Source organism: Pygocentrus nattereri, chromosome 17, assembly GCF_015220715.1.
Source record: "Pygocentrus nattereri isolate fPygNat1 chromosome 17, fPygNat1.pri, whole genome shotgun sequence".
NCBI lineage: Eukaryota > Metazoa > Chordata > Actinopteri > Characiformes > Serrasalmidae > Pygocentrus > Pygocentrus nattereri.
The window spans coordinates 5418551-5434024 of NC_051227.1; the positions used below are offsets into that span (position 1 = coordinate 5418551).

At 43.3% G+C, this 15474-nt stretch overlaps 1 protein-coding gene across 2 annotated transcripts in view; it reads left to right on the plus strand.

Annotated features, from left to right (window-relative positions):
• usp16 (ubiquitin specific peptidase 16) overlaps window positions 1-15439 on the plus strand; it is a 31277-nt gene extending 15838 nt beyond the window's left edge. The window contains exons 7-18 of one of the 2 annotated variants that reach the window (XM_037546855.1): window positions 470-565; window positions 2878-3008; window positions 3906-3993; window positions 4618-4696; window positions 5265-5410; window positions 7572-7745; window positions 8803-9253; window positions 9681-9884; window positions 11176-11270; window positions 11394-11480; window positions 12462-12609; window positions 14828-15439. In XM_037546855.1, coding sequence (XP_037402752.1) covers window positions 470-565; window positions 2878-3008; window positions 3906-3993; window positions 4618-4696; window positions 5265-5410; window positions 7572-7745; window positions 8803-9253; window positions 9681-9884; window positions 11176-11270; window positions 11394-11480; window positions 12462-12609; window positions 14828-14949 — 1821 coding nt within the window. In that variant the 3' untranslated portion in view covers window positions 14950-15439. Of the gene's footprint in view, window positions 1-469; window positions 566-2877; window positions 3009-3905; window positions 3994-4617; window positions 4697-5264; window positions 5411-7571; window positions 7746-8802; window positions 9254-9680; window positions 9885-11175; window positions 11271-11393; window positions 11481-12461; window positions 12622-14827 lie in introns of both variants that reach the window. The other variant, XM_037546854.1, reaches the window with a different exon arrangement.
• The last annotated feature ends 35 nt before the right edge of the window (window positions 15440-15474 follow it).

The window sequence follows — 15474 nt, forward strand, 5'->3', positions numbered from 1 at the left end:
GAGCAGGCACTATTTGGGTGGTGGATCATTCTCAGCACTGCAGTAACACCACCACCCCGTCAGTACTTTGTTAGGGGGCTAACTTGTTAGAGTATGCAGAGAAACAATTGAACTACAGTTTGTAACTGTAGAACTACAAAGTGAAACTGTATGATATAAAATGGACAATGGACGTTTCTCAGTGAGGTTCTTTTTTGATCCCAGAAACACCTGTGGATGTTTTCAGATCTGAAGTAGCTTGATTTTGTCCTCTCTCCCAAAGATCAAAGCTTTACGTGCCGTTTATCTGATTTGGGGTCTTCCAGGTCTTCCAGGTGGTTGTTAGGAGCCCCATTTTCTCTGTAGCTTCCAGTTTTGGAAACTTGACTTGTTCTACTTTGACGTTCTCCTTTCTTATGCATCGGCATATTCTTGTATAAGGTGGTCTCTAACTTTTGGTTGAGTGAAGACCCCTCTGTCTCCGTTTCAGAACTTGTCTCAGACGGTGCTGCTGCGTCGGCTGCTGAGTGAAGTGAAGGATGAGCAGAGCAGCCTGTTACTCAAACCCCCACTGCCCTCACGGCTGGTATGTCTCAGTGAACCGCAGAGCTTCTCTGTTGGGTGGAATGAATTAATAAAACAAGGATTTGTAATGAAGAAAAAGGCAATAACACACATGCAGAAAGTAAAGGGCCCATATCTTTTTAATTTTTCTTGTATTTTAATTTTTTTAATTGAAACTGATTAAGCTGGTGTGCTTCAGTACCAAAAAACAGACACAATTCATTTCTACAGGGCGATTTTCCAGCCTCTTGTCAGAAATTCTGATAAAATGTCACAATCACAGTTTAATAAAATTCTTGTAGTGATAATTCACTTAGAAATAATTGAAATAAAGTTAGTCATATAGCTGAGGCAGACAGATCTCTTCAGCAGAAAACAGGCCTAACGTTTGCATGCATGGGTCAGAGTGAACTTGTGACCCAGGCATGGGCAGTGCATCACTTAAAAGGGTTTTTGATAAAGCACCTGAAGAAGCCTGAAAAAGACTGCCTGCACAGCAAAAATCTGAAAACGAGCTAGCTCTTAATTAAAAGACGAGAAGAATTGGCAGAAACTAGCCCATAAGTCAAATTAATGAGGAAAGGGCCCAACTAGAGGCCTTGAAGAGGTCAGTGACTTCATACGGAAGGATAAAAAATTATATAAAAAATATGTCTTAGGATTGATGGGAAATGAGGGTTTCCAAAAGATTCAGTAAATCAAGGCCCAGTACTATTTCACCTCTTGCCCCTAACACTTAGCCCTACCCCTCTGTTTTGAGCATTCACGTCTAGGGGTAGGGTTGTCCCGATTGTTGTTGAGATGGAGGGGTAGGGTGCAGTGTTGGGACTTTTTGGCCCTTCAAACGGAGATTTTTCAGAGGCTTGCTACAAACAGTGTGAATGAGAAAATGCCCAGAATGCCCTGTGAATCATCGGCCAGATAGCTGCACAAGTGGCCATGTAGTTTTTTGTTTGTGCTCTTCTTTTATTCTCTGACCCGTTTGATTGATTGATTTGCGTAAAACCGAAGTTGTGAATGAATCACGAGCGCCCAGGCTTTTCAGTCTCCTTCGGATAAACAGCGAATGTCAGTCTGGTGTACCATTATTACTGTAATCTGGAGACAAAGCAGGAAAACACATCCTGGTTATTTTTCCAGGCTATTTTAAATATGAATCACCTGTCCCGTCATGTGACACGAGAGATCACCACAGCTGGAGGCAGCGTATTGGAAATGGCCAGAAAACCTCATCCCGCCTGTTTACGTGAAAATCGCTGACGACAACTGATGACGTATCTGGTTCTTTAACGGTCGTTCCATTTCATAGGGATTCATTCATTTTACACAGGTAGGCGAAGGTGGTGTTAGGAGTCTTGCCCAAGGACTCTTATGGGTATAGTATTGGGTGCTTACCGAGGCGGGGGATTGAACCCTAGTCTACAGCATAGAAAGCAGAGGTGTTACCCACTACACTAACCAACCACTCAGTTTCGAGGGGGAGGATTACACTCGAGAACAAGGGGTAGGGGTAAAAAGAAGAAATGGGATTGGGCCCAAGACATAAGGGGAACTAAAAGGTGATTTCAAGGTCATATAAAAAAGGGAGGGGTGATGAGCTCACCCCAAAAGAAGGATGCTTTGTAATGGTCTTTGCATTTGCTTGTCCAAAAAATCATCTTGCCACCTGAAGCTCAATAAACGAAGGCGGCCTTTTCCTTCCTTCAAAAAGAACTCATCGACTGAAGTTTGGTTTTTCTTTTTCCTTTATTTTGGCAGAATGCTTTGAATCTTTTTAAAATCTTGCATAAGAGAGCAGAAAAAACCTAGAACTGAAACTTAATTAATTAGTTGTAACATAACACACGTCCGGGCTTGGGGCGGAGGCTGGATTGCTCCAAGTCCCGACACACTCTTTATCACTTATAAGACAACCGGCTGTTTCTGTTACTGCGCCTTTAAAACTGATATATGCAAATGAGCTCTGTTCTAATTGGCTGTGCCTCATTTAAAACATCTTGGCTGAAACACTCCTTATAACTTCAGTGTGAATGGGCAAAGCTAAACTGCTGCAAGCCGAAAAGATGGACGTATAGACATATGCAAATGAGTTAGTGCTTGACATCACAAAAACCATTCAAAACAAGCTGTTTTTGAGCTTTAGCTCCAAATCCTTATACACCCTGTGGACAGATTAGTGGACGGCGCGTTTAGAAATGTTCCTAATTTTACAAACCGATTCAGAAAAGCCAGAGAAGCGTAGTTTTTCACGATATGGGCCCTTTTAGATCTAGAGAAAATCTGGACTGAGTAACTTTGCAAATAAGACTTTTCTTGTGGTGTTTTCTCTCCCAGGATCCTTTGGAGGTCCAGCTGCCAAAACCCGGCTCCCTCACGCTGGCGATGTGCCAGCTGCTGAACGAAATCCAGCAGACCCAGAAGTCTGTGGTGACGCCCAGAGAGCTCTTCACGCAAGTGTGCAAGAAGTAAGACCCAGTAGAACTGTGTTAAAATGCACCACTCACAAAAAATTTATGGAAAGTGTAAAAAGTTCACGCTCCTGTCGGGACCGAAGCCCCGATATATGGGGTTTAAATACTAAGACTGTTCTGTACTGTGGTTTTTTTCTTATTATTGCCTAAAGTAGAATAAAACTCGGGTCTCTGAGTTCTCGTGGAAGCGAGGAAAAGGCCTTCGTTTATTGAGCTTCAGGTTGCGAGACGGTTTCCGGACAACCAAATGCAAAGATCACCACAAAACATCCCCTTCTTATAACCCGTTTCGGGGTGCGCTCGTCACCCCGCCCTGTTTCATATGTTCCTGAATCACCTTTGTGGTTCTCATTGCTTAATTTGACACTTTCATTGGAAACTTATCTCCAACCATCCCTGGGATCTGTTCTTTCTAGGCTTTCCCAGCCTGGCAGTACCAGGCCAAGACCATCATTTTGAAACTTTATTATTTATCTCAAGACTCGTTTTTTTTTTTTGCCGGTTCTCACCAGCTTACTTCGCTCTTCAAGGGTCAACTATATGGCTATAACTTTATTCTAATCATTTCTAAGTGAATGATTGTTACAAAATGTTTATTAAATCATGATTCAAGGATCTATTCTTTCAAAAAAGCCTGAAACTACAGTGATTATTATATCATGAAAGTAGGGCATTTAAAACAGCTTTACAGAAAATGAGAAACAACAACATGATACAAATTTTACAGTAACGTTAATAACGTTTATTAAACGTGGAAGACGGTGCAGTCAAATGATGAAGCGGAACGAAGTGGAGAGGAAAGATAAAAGCGCTGAAAACATCGGGACGAAATGTTTAACGTGTTTAATGTTTTGATGTTTTAAGCTTGTTTGTATGTTGTCGTCTCTGCAGGGCGGCCAGGTTTAAAGGCTTCCAGCAGCAGGACAGTCAGGAGCTCCTGCGCTACCTGCTGGACGGCATGAGATCTGAGGAGAGCACTGTATGTATGCTAATGTTAGCCACATGCTAATGCTAACACCTAGGAAAGCAGTATTATCCATGTGCTAATGTTAGCCTCTTGCTAATGCTAACGCCTAGGAAAACCGTATTATCCATGTGCTAATGTTAGCCTCTTGCTAATGCTAACGCCTAGGAAAACAGTATTATCCATGTGCTAATGTTAGCCTCTTGCTAATGCTAACGCCTAGGAAAACAGTATTATCCATGTGCTAATGTTAGCCTCTTGCTAATGCTAACGCCTAGGAAAACAGTATTATCCATGTGCTAATGTTAGCCTCTTGCTAATGCTAACTCCTAGGAAAGCAGTATTGTCGATGTGCTGATGTCAGAATCTTGGGATAACGTTAACGTTGTTAAGGTTTTGGCCGTATACCAGCGCTAGTTCTCATGAAAGGAGCAGCATCTAGTGCTAATGTAGAGCCGCAGCTTTTATATGCGAATGTCAGCGAGTTTCAGGAGAGGAGTGTCTACATGTGTCTGCCCTGGTTTTGATGGAGGGTCCGCGGTCAGGGGGCTCTTCTTCTCGCCGTGTAAAGATCACGTCAGACTGGTTTGTGAGCGTGTCGTGTGCCGTGTAGCGTCTGAACTGGTTCACTTCTCTCAGAGAGTAACAGCTGGAATCCTGGAGGCGCTGAAGAGCTCCGGGAAAAGTCTGGATGAAGAACAGAAGAAAATCGCGAAAGGTGAGTTTAACCTGCGGTTCTCTGAGTTTTATTGTGCATGGGGAAGTCTGAGGAAACCAGGTACACTGAGGCCAGAGCAGAGCCGGTTTAGGAGGAGCCCAGCCACTTCTTACCCGACCCCACCCCCTTATAAAAGCCACGCCCAGTCCACAGTGAATGGGAGTGAAAGGAGCTAAACGGCTAAAAATGAAAAGTTAAAGTAGCTTCTAAACCAGAACTTTAATTTTAGAAAGTAGACGAATTAATTTCACTAAAAAAGCAAAAAAACGGATTGATTAGCGTTTCTGCTACTGAGAGCTGATTGGTTGGCGTTACTGCTACTGAGAGCTGATTGGTTGGCGAGCAGAGCAGCTCATTGGCTGTTGGCACTCACAGTCTGTGTTAGCCACATGCTAGTGCTAGCGCTCATGAAGAGGTGTTTGAATTTGTGTTAGCACTTTGTGCTAAATGCTAACTCTCAGTTCTGCTGTACAGTGATGTGTAGCCCTTTGTCTGAGCAGCAGATGCTCATAGCGTCAGATAAACGCAGTGGCTGTAAAGCGTCTCTCCATGTACGTTTTCTCTGCAGACTACGAGAGAAACGGTGGCGGCAAGAACTTCGTGGACCGCGTGTTCGGCGGGGAGATGACCAGCACCGTGATGTGTCAGGAGTGCAAGACCGTCTCCTTGGTGACGGAGGTGTTTCTCGACCTGTCGCTGCCTGTGGCTGATGAGGTAGCGTTATTGCCTGTCGTTTTCCCAGGAAAACTTTAGAGCCGCTGCATCTCTTCGGTATTTTTGCTGATGTTGACGCTGTAAATATCTGATTATTCACGTTCGACTCGGCTTCCACGTTCGCTTTGTATTCACTGCAGCCTTTATGATGGGAGGTGTATCTCAGATAATGAGCGCATATCGGTCCACTGGGTGCAGTGGCTAACTGCCGCCGTTGGTCCATCCGCATTATTCCCCTGCGTGCAAGAACTAGTTTTCAGTCTCCTCAAATAGATTGTAGAAAAATCAGTCTTATACTCTGTTATGATCAGTATTATAACCACTTACTAACGACTGTATAATAATCATCTGTCCACTTTGTCTCCCTGACCTACCAGCGCACTTTGTCTCACCCCTGGCCACTTCTGCTCTGGTATATGAAGACAGGAATACCGATGAGATGCAGCCCCGTTTATGATATATTAAGACAAGGGGAACTGAGAGGGGCCTTAAGAAAAGCAGAACAGACGCACTGGCTTGGCATGAGGGAATAGGAGGTGTCAGTTAGGAATGCGACTGAAACGGGGTGTAAATCTAACCACTAAAGAAGGTGTATAAGCAAAACGCGCCGAGTACACTTCGAGCATTTGCATCTAAACTGTTTTCTCAGGCTGATTATTTAAAAGAATAATTCTGTCAATAAACCAAGACAAATATTACAAATTACTTAAAGAAATAAATGACGACTGTACCTGATATAAAATGATTTTATTGAAAATGTTGCTGACTCTGTGTTGGATTAAAGTTATTTACTAATTTACAAAGTACAGCTAAAGAAAAGAAGGAAAGAAAAATCAGTAAATTGGACTGTGAGTGGAAAACAAGCAATGATGAGTGGAATTTTGTCCATTGCTCTGCTAAATCACCAGTGGGCCGCCCAGAAAACGCTGAGCCAAACACCAGTGGACCGCCAGCTTTGCCATCAGCGGGCCGTCGGTGGTCCACTATCCTCTTGCTGTCAGGGAATGAGTTCAGTCTGTTTACCTGACTGGTGTGAGATTTGTGATGACCGCTATGTCTGTACGTCACAGATAAGTGCAGAAAACGCAGCAGACAGACAGTGCAACTCACGCTAATGTTACCCCGTTTAGCTGAATGGCTGAATCAGGAATGTTTCCTTCGTGTTTCAGATGAAATTTAACGCACTGCAGAGCCTCGATCGAGCCCTATTCTAGTCCGTTTCATCAAATGACTTGAGAAATACAGTAAAGCTGATGCTGGCTGCCTTTTCTTGGATTTTCCACTCCATCTTAAATGGAGCAGCAGTTCCATTCAGGCCTGTACTGGAGCCAGAATGGAACTGCTGCCCCCTTTAAAGTAGAATGGCAAATTCAGACAAAAAGCTACACAATTAGAAGATCGCTTCAGCAGAAACTATGACGTGAAACAACATTCGGTGCTGTTTTTGCAACAGCGATATTGACTAATTGAAATGAAACCTGTTTATTGTTCAGTTTTTTTTTGTTTGTTTTTTGCTGTTGTGCACAATAAAATATTTCAAGTTTACTTTGGTTAAAAAATAATTAAAAAGTGGAAAGACGGAATAATAAGATACTGTTAATCTACAACAGTGCATTTATGTAAGCATCTGAAATGGATTTGTCTGAACATATACAGTTTGGTAAAATCCCTTGTTGTTGATGATTTTCTAATGATTATAAGATACAACATCCTCTACAGAGACACACTTCTGCACATTTTATTCCATAATTGCTGAGCTTAAAATGTTGGAAAACAGTACAACATAAAATGGGTTTATACCACAATACCTACATTTAGAGTCGGTTATTCATTCAGCCTAATGAGCCTAATAAAGTACATAATCATCCAGTACAGTTAGCATCAAAATACTTTTTTTAAGTTGAGGTAGACTTTAGCCTAGCATGCTCACCAGCCTGCCACACTTCTGTTTCCTCTCTTATCCTCTGAGGATCCACAGACTTTGGTTAGCAGCGTCACACGCTGCCGCCGCCTCTTCAGGGACTGATCCTTAAAGCTGGCTGGTGTTTATGGAATAGTTGACTGTAATATTCACCAAGTTACAGCCAAATCTGTCTGTTGTGGCTGAGATGTGAAATGCAAACGCTAATTGTAGATCAGTGACGGTGTTGATCTTTTATAGGCCTATAGGAAGAAGAACCAGAAGAAGGGAGTTCAGCAGAAGAGCAGCGTCTCTGAGGACAGAGGGAAGGACACTGCCGTTCCACTGGCCAATGGGGATGAAGATATGCCGACAGGTGCAGGCAGCAAGTATCAGCTAAAGAAGGCCAAGAAGCAGGCCAAGAAACAGGCAAAGGTACAGAGATGTTCCTCAGGGTAGCTTTCTGGAGCTAATCACTGTCCTCACATGTCTTATAATGTCCAAATGTAGGTCTTTATAAACGTTTGTTCATGAAGAAATTCAATTCTTAATTTAACCAAAGTATTTTAGGAGCATTTATGTCTTATAGGTTAAGCCATAAAACAAAAAAAAGGAAAATAAACTTTAAAAAAAAAAAGTGCTTCATAATGATCTATAATGTTCATATGATCCACACAGTCACTCTGACAGACTGTAATACACTACAGGAAGCGTAGGGGGCGATATGGCTTTTACTGTTTCATTTAAAAAGCTCTATAATGTTCATATGATCCACACAGTCACTCTGACAGACTGTAATACACTACAGGAAGCGTAGGGGGCGATATGGCTTCTACTGTTTCATTTAAAAAGCTCTATAATGTTCATATGATCCACACAGTCACTCTGACAGACTGTAGTACACTACAGGAAGCGTAGGGGGCGATATAGCTTCTACTGTTTCATTTAAAAAGCTCTATAATGTTCATATGATCCACACAGTCACTCTGACAGACTGTAGTACACTACAGGAAGCGTAGGGGGCGATATAGCTTCTACTGTTTCATTTAAAAAGCCTCTATAATGTTCATATGATCCACACAGTCGCTCTGACAGACTGTAATACACTACATGAAGCGTAGGGGGCGATATGGCTTTTACTGTTTCATTTAAAAAGCTCTATAATGTTCATATGATCCACACAGTCACTCTGACAGACTGTAGTACACTACAGGAAGCGTAGGGGGCGATATGGCTTCTACTGTTTCATTTAAAAAGCCTCTATAATGTTCATATGATCCACACAGTCACTCTGACAGACTGTAATACACTACAGGAAGCGTAGGGGGCGATATGGCTTCTACTGTTTCATTTAAAAAGCTCTATAATGTTCATATGATCCACACAGTCACTCTGACAGACTGTAATACACTACAGGAAGCGTAGGGGGTGATATGGCTTCTACTGTTGACAGTGTAAAATCTAAAATGTTTTTATTTTGTCATGTTTACAGAATCAGAGACGGCAGCAGAAACAAGGAGCGAAGCTCACGCTGGATGTTTTTACGAATCATGACACAGATAGCCCTTCAGAAGCTCCACCTACCACTGCAGATGGACAGTTGGAGGCTGGCGATGAGGGCGAAGTGGACCAGGATAAGAGCCAGTCAGTGGCCTCTGACCCAGCAGTGCGGGACCAAGATGGACCTGCTGATGAGGAAGAGGAGGAGGAAGAAAGTAAAGAAGCCTCTGAAAGAGATGCTGCGTCGAGTGTCAACCGCTATAGCGCTCTGACTGAGGAGCGAGCCAACCCCAAGGTGGAGCAGGATGGAGGAGAGGATGAGGAGAGCGAAACGAATGTCCCTTTAAATGAGGAAGACGAGTTAGCAGATGGTGTGAATGCGCTCTCCCTGCAGGCAGCTGATGAGGAGAGTTTGGATGCAAGGCTTGAAGAAAAAGCCTCAGGTGACTCGGCATCAACACGACTCGGTTTATATCACAATACCTACATTTAGAGTCGGTTATTCATTCAGCCTAATGAGAAACTGTAGAACAGACTCAGTTTATATCACAATACCTACATTTAGAGTCGGTTATTCATTCAGCCTAATGAGAAACTGTAGAACAGACTCGGTTTATATCACAATACCTACATTTAGAGTCGGTTATTCATTCAGCCTAATGAGAAACTGTAGAACAGACTCGGTTTATATCACAATACCTACATTTAGAGTCGGTTATTCATTCAGCCTAATGAGATGTCGTAGCTGTAAAGCTTAACGGTATCTATTAAAGACCAAATTTGTGGGCGGAGCCTATTTAGGACACTTATTGAGGCTCTACACAACAGTAATCATATACTCACAGATTTTGCCGTGTATTCCGCCTCTAGGTGACGCTGTTGAGTATGTGGTGGTGAATCAGGATCCAGAGCTGGCCTTCTGCACTCTCGCCAGCAGGGCGGCTCCAGACAGGCAGGAGTGCTCAGTGGAGTCGTGTCTGTACCAGTTTACAGAGGTGGAGCATCTAACTCAGAGTAACAGCCTGCTGTGCGTGACCTGCACCAAAAGACAGGCCGCGTCTAAAGCCTCGGACGGTACGACTCACACGCCCACGATCTTAAAGGGCCCCTGTCCTATTTATTTTTTTCCTTTTCTTTGCATCCTTGAGATCCTCTTGTGGCATCTGTTTGCTTTCATGGACCAGAAACAACCAGAATTATGTCTTTTAACGTCTTTTAGAATTGATCATGCTAGATTTGCTCCTCTGCCTTTAACACTGAGATATGTAAATGAGCTCTGTTCTGATTGGGTGCCTCATTTAAAGAGCTTTCTGGGCGGAATCACTCATAACTTCAGCCTGAATGGGTGAGGGTAAACAGCTCTAGGCTGAATAAGCGGATATATGCAAAGGTGCTAGTTCACGGTTTAGTTTTGTGACATCACAAACATAAATTCAAAATGAGCGGCTTTACAGTTAAAATCCATGTGTGGAGTGGATAAGCTGGGCGGTCAATGACACTTCAACTGTGTTTACATTTATTTTGCATTTATGTTCATGTTTGTTATTCATTTGGTAACACTTTACTGTAGGGGGTACTGTTCATAAGGCTACATGACATCTACATAAGCTTGTTAAGACGACTGACATAACCCTACATAACTGTTTATAAATTATTATTCCAGCAGGCAGACTTGCTATAAAGGTTACATTTTGTCAATTTTGATCAAAGTTAACTGAAGTAGACATTGACAGATGATACCTATTGGAATAAGCATTTGTAAACGGTTATGTAGGGTTATGTCAGCTGTCATGACGGGCTTATGTAAGTGTCATGTAGCCTTATGAGCAGAACCCTACAGTAAAGTGTTACTATTCATTTACTCCGTTTGCTACGTCAAACTCCTATTTCCAACAGAAAAATCCAGTTTTCCATGATATGGGTCCAGTTTTCCATGATATGGGTCCTTTAAAGTAGACACAATGGAGAAATTTAGTTTAATAGAAATTTAATAATAAACCACATTTGCCATTTCTCCTCCTCGCTGGAGCTATGAGGTTAGTGTAGCTGACGAGTAATGGAAGCTTATACTGCAGCAGTTAACATGATGCTAACTGCATGAATCATACACTCGTCTTAAGCCACGTGCACTTGTTCAGTGTCTCTGACGGACGCGGTGTGGTTTGTGAGGCTGTACGTCTCACTGTGATCTGTAAACATGGGTTAAAGCAGCTCTGTGCTGATTGGTCGGGTTTGAGCCTCAGTGACTTGTTAATTGGTAAATTGGTTTGGCGCCAGTTTAACTGATGCAGTTGTGAATCCCAGCAGTGAAGTGACTGACAGTCGTGGGTAAATTCTGAGTGAACTGATTTGTTTACGTTTTCAGGTTCTAAGAAGAACGTTTACAGGGAGGCTCTGAAGCAGATGCTGATCTCTGCTCCTCCTCCTGTCCTCACTCTACACCTGAAGAGGTTTCAGCAGGTAGACACACCTGGGCACCAGCAGAGCTGGTCTACACCAGAGAGGTTATTACTGAGTTCAGAGGCTCACCAGTGTGTGTGTGTGTGTGTGTGTGTGTGTGTGTGTGTGTGTGTGTGTACACAGGTGAGCTACAGTGTGTGTAAGGTGAACAGACATGTTCAGTTCCCTCAGGTGTTGGATCTCTCCCCATTCTGCTCCACCAACTGCAAGGTAGACTCTCACTCTCTCACTCACTCACTCACTCACTCACTCCATTTTCTCTCTCTTGCTCTCCCCCCCCCATTCTTTCTCTCACAGTCCCTCTCTTCTCTCTCACTTGCTCTCTCGCTCTATTTTCGCTCTCTCTTACTCTATTCTCCCTCGCTCTCTCGCTCTGTACTCATCTCGCTCTATTCTCTCTCTCCCCCTCGCTCGCTCTCTCTCCCCCTCGCTCGCTCTCTCTTTCTGTTCTGTCTCGCTCTCTCTTTCTGTTCTGTCTCGCTCTCTCTTTCTGTTCTGTCTCACTCTCTCTTTCTGTTCTGTCTCGCTCTCACTCTATTGTCTCTCTCTCTCTCTCTCTCTCTCTCTCTCTCTCTCTCTCTCTCTCTCTCTCTCTCTCTCTCGCTCACTCTGTTCTCGCTCCATATTCTCTCTCTTGCCCCCCCATTCTTTCTCTCACAGTCCCTCTCTTCTCTCACTCTCGCTCGCTCTCTCTTTCTGTTCTGTCTCGCTCTCCCTCTATTCTCGCTCGCTCTGTTCTGTCTCTCTCGCTCTTCCTCTCTCTCTCTGTTCTCTGTCTCTCTTGCTCGTTCTATTCTCTCGCTCCCTCTCTCCCTCCCTCTCGCTCGCTTACTCCCCCCTCCTTTGTTTTTTCTTGCTTGCTCTCTTTTACTATATCTCTCTCCTCCCTTTCTTTTTCTGTCTTTGTCTCTCTTTTATTCTCTCTCCTTTTGTCCATGTTGCTCACTCGCTGTCTTTTACTCTTTCTCTCTCAGTCTGCTTCATTGTTTCTTCTATCACTTGATTTCTCTCTCTCCCCCTGCTTTGATTTATTCTCTCACTTTCTTTTATTCTAAGTCTGCCTTTCTTTTTTCTCCTCTTTTTGAATAGTAGCAGAAAATGAGCAGCATGTTTTAAATGCACCTTAATAAACAGTAAACCTGAAGTTTGTTTTGTTTTGTTTTGTTTGTTTGTTTGTTTGTTTGTTTGTAGGGGGTAGAGGAAGGAGAGACTCAGGTGCTTTATTCTCTCTATGGAATCGTGGAGCACAGCGGCACTATGAGGTCCGGCCATTACACAGCCTTCGTTAAAACTCGACCCCAGTCAAATCCAGTGCTGCTTAACGGAGCCGCTTCCCCGGGTATGTTAACAGGTACAAAATCAATGTACTATTGCCAAAAGATTTCGCTCGTCTGGCTTCACACGCATATAAACTTGAGTGACATCCCATTCTTAATCCATGGGGTTTAATATGATGTTGGCCACCCCTTTGCAGCTCTAACAGCTTCAACTCTTCTGGGAAGGCTTTCCACAAGGGTTAGGAGTGTGTTTCTGGGAATTTTTGACCGTTCTTCCAGAAGCACATTTGTGAGGTCAGACACTGATGTTGGACGAGAAGGCCTGGCTCACAGTCTCCGCTCTAATTCATCCCAAAGGTGTTCTATCAGGTTGATGTCAGGACTCTGTGCAGGCCAGTCAAGTTCTTCCACACCAAACTGGCTCATCTGTGTTTTTATGGACCTGCTTTGTGCACTGGAGCGCAGTCATGTTGGAACAGGAAGGGGCCGTCCCCAAACTGTTCCCACAAAGTTGGGAGCATGAAAATCTCTTGGTGCTGAAGCATTAAGAGTTCCTTTCACTGGAACTAAGGGGCCGAGCCCAACTCCTGAAAAACAACCCCACACAATAATCCCCCTCCACCAAACTTTACACACGGCACAGTGCAGTCAGACAAGTACCGTCTCCTGGCAACCGCCAAACCCAGACTCGTCCATCAGATTGCCAGACGGAGAAGCGTGATTGGTCACTCCAGAGAACACATCTCCACTGCTCTAGAGTCCAGTGGCGGCGCTTTACACCACTGCATTCCACGCTTTGCATTGCACTTGGTGATGTAAGGCTTGGATGCAGCTGCTCGGCCATAGAAACCCATTCCATGAAGCTCTCTACGCTGTTCTTGAGCTGATCTGAAGGCCACACGAAGTTTGGAGGTCTGTAGTGATTGACTCTGCAGAAAGTTGGTGACCTCTGTGCACTATGCCCCTCAGCATCCGCTGACCCCGCTCTGTCATTTTACATGGCCGACCACTTTGTGGCTGAGTTACTGTCGTTCCCAATCGCTTCCACTTTGTTATAATCCCACTGACAGCTGACTGTGGAATATTTAGTAGTGAGGAAATTTCACGACTGGACTTGTTGCGCAGGTGGCGTCCGATCACGGTACCACGCTGGAATTCACTGAGCTCCTGAGAGCGACCCATTCTTTCACTAATGTCTGTAGAAGCAGTCTGCAGGCCTAGGGGCTCGGCTTTATACACCTGTGGCCATGGAAGTGACTGGAACACCTGAATTCAATCATTTGGATGGGTGACGACTATATAGTGATATAGCGTATATTCACCAGGTACAAAATCAAGATACATCTGCAGGTACATCAGCAGGATCGTTCCTTTCTATGTATGCATGTGAATATATAATATAATATATACACACACACACACACACATATACATACCTATAACACCAGTTGGGGTCAGTGGTGTCCATACCAGTTTATGGGCACCTCCTAGAACCTTTACATGACATGGAGCTTCCTTAAGCGTCTTCCTCGCGTTTCTCTACAAAAATAGATCTGTATCACATCATGCCTTGGAAATGCTAATAATAAAAAATGCTAATAATAAAAAAAATTTTGTTCCTCCTTCATGCTGAATACAGTGTTTCTTCTCAGTAAACATGAAGAGCTCCACCTGTTGGTCACCCTTGGTCAAATTCCAAGTGCTTATTGATTGAAGTGTGAATAAGTGAACACTATAGAGACGCACCTCTACACATTCAGTGCACTGTTACTGCCATTTTACTGCAATGAACACATCGGCTAATAAAATAAACTCGACCTAATGGATGTTGTGCACTAGAAAAAATAACTTCTTTTCACTTATAAAGTCTCCTTTTCTTTAGTCTTAAATGGTTTCACTGTAATATCTGGGAAATGTCTTGTAACTGCATTCAGGAAAATGAATGAACAGTTTTCAGACCACAAAATCAAATTTCCACACTTCCCCATCAGCTAAGCCACAATTGGTGTGTAGACGCTTCACCAGCACCTCGGTTTAGTTAAAGTAGTGCCCATTTGGAGATCTGGAGATGTTTTAGATACACGTGGTTTTCAGATCCCACCAAGCTTCAGTATATAATATTTATATTAATACAATAATTATTTTATTGCAGTTATTGCAATGGCTCTACGCATATAAATTAGATTAACGAACGTTCTCTGAAGGTGTCAAGAGGTAGTTAATTATAATTCTAACCATGAATTTTTGTGGTGTTATACTGATGTAAATATCTCTTTGCAGGTGAAACGGCGCCCCCTAAAGGATCATGGTTCCACATCAGTGACAGCAGTGTTCAGCCTGTTACAGAAGCCAAGGTCCAGAGCGCTCAGGCCTACCTCCTGTTCTACGAGAGGATCTCCTAGAGCACCGGCACTTCCGGACTCATCGCTCCATCGCCTCTACGCTCAGAGATGACGCTGCTGGTGCCCTTAGCCAACGCTTTTCTGCCAGAGGACGAGTTAAAATAAAGCACTACGTCAGTAGGAAAGGAGAGAGTCGGTCTGTTAATGAGCCTCTTGCTGCTGTGGTGAAACGGTATCTGTTAAATCGTGGATGATGAAAAATGATTGACCCCTAGTTTGTGACGGTTTGGTGCTTAGAGTGGAAGAACAGGATGGACTGTAATGACATTGTTATTTTTAAGGATTTTTTTTGCGTGTCTGACAGTATGGTGCACAAATCTGACCAAACCCTGCTGAGAACGTTGGCGGTGCTTCTGTGTTAAGCAAACAAACTGACCGTAAGAAAACCTCAACCTTGCCTAAGTGAGCTAAATATATTGATTTTTATGAGATATTTAATTTGGTACAATTTTATATTACAAGTGCTTAATAAAACGATTACTAATTTGACTCCTTGTCATTTTGTTTTTAATCACCAATTTTCTG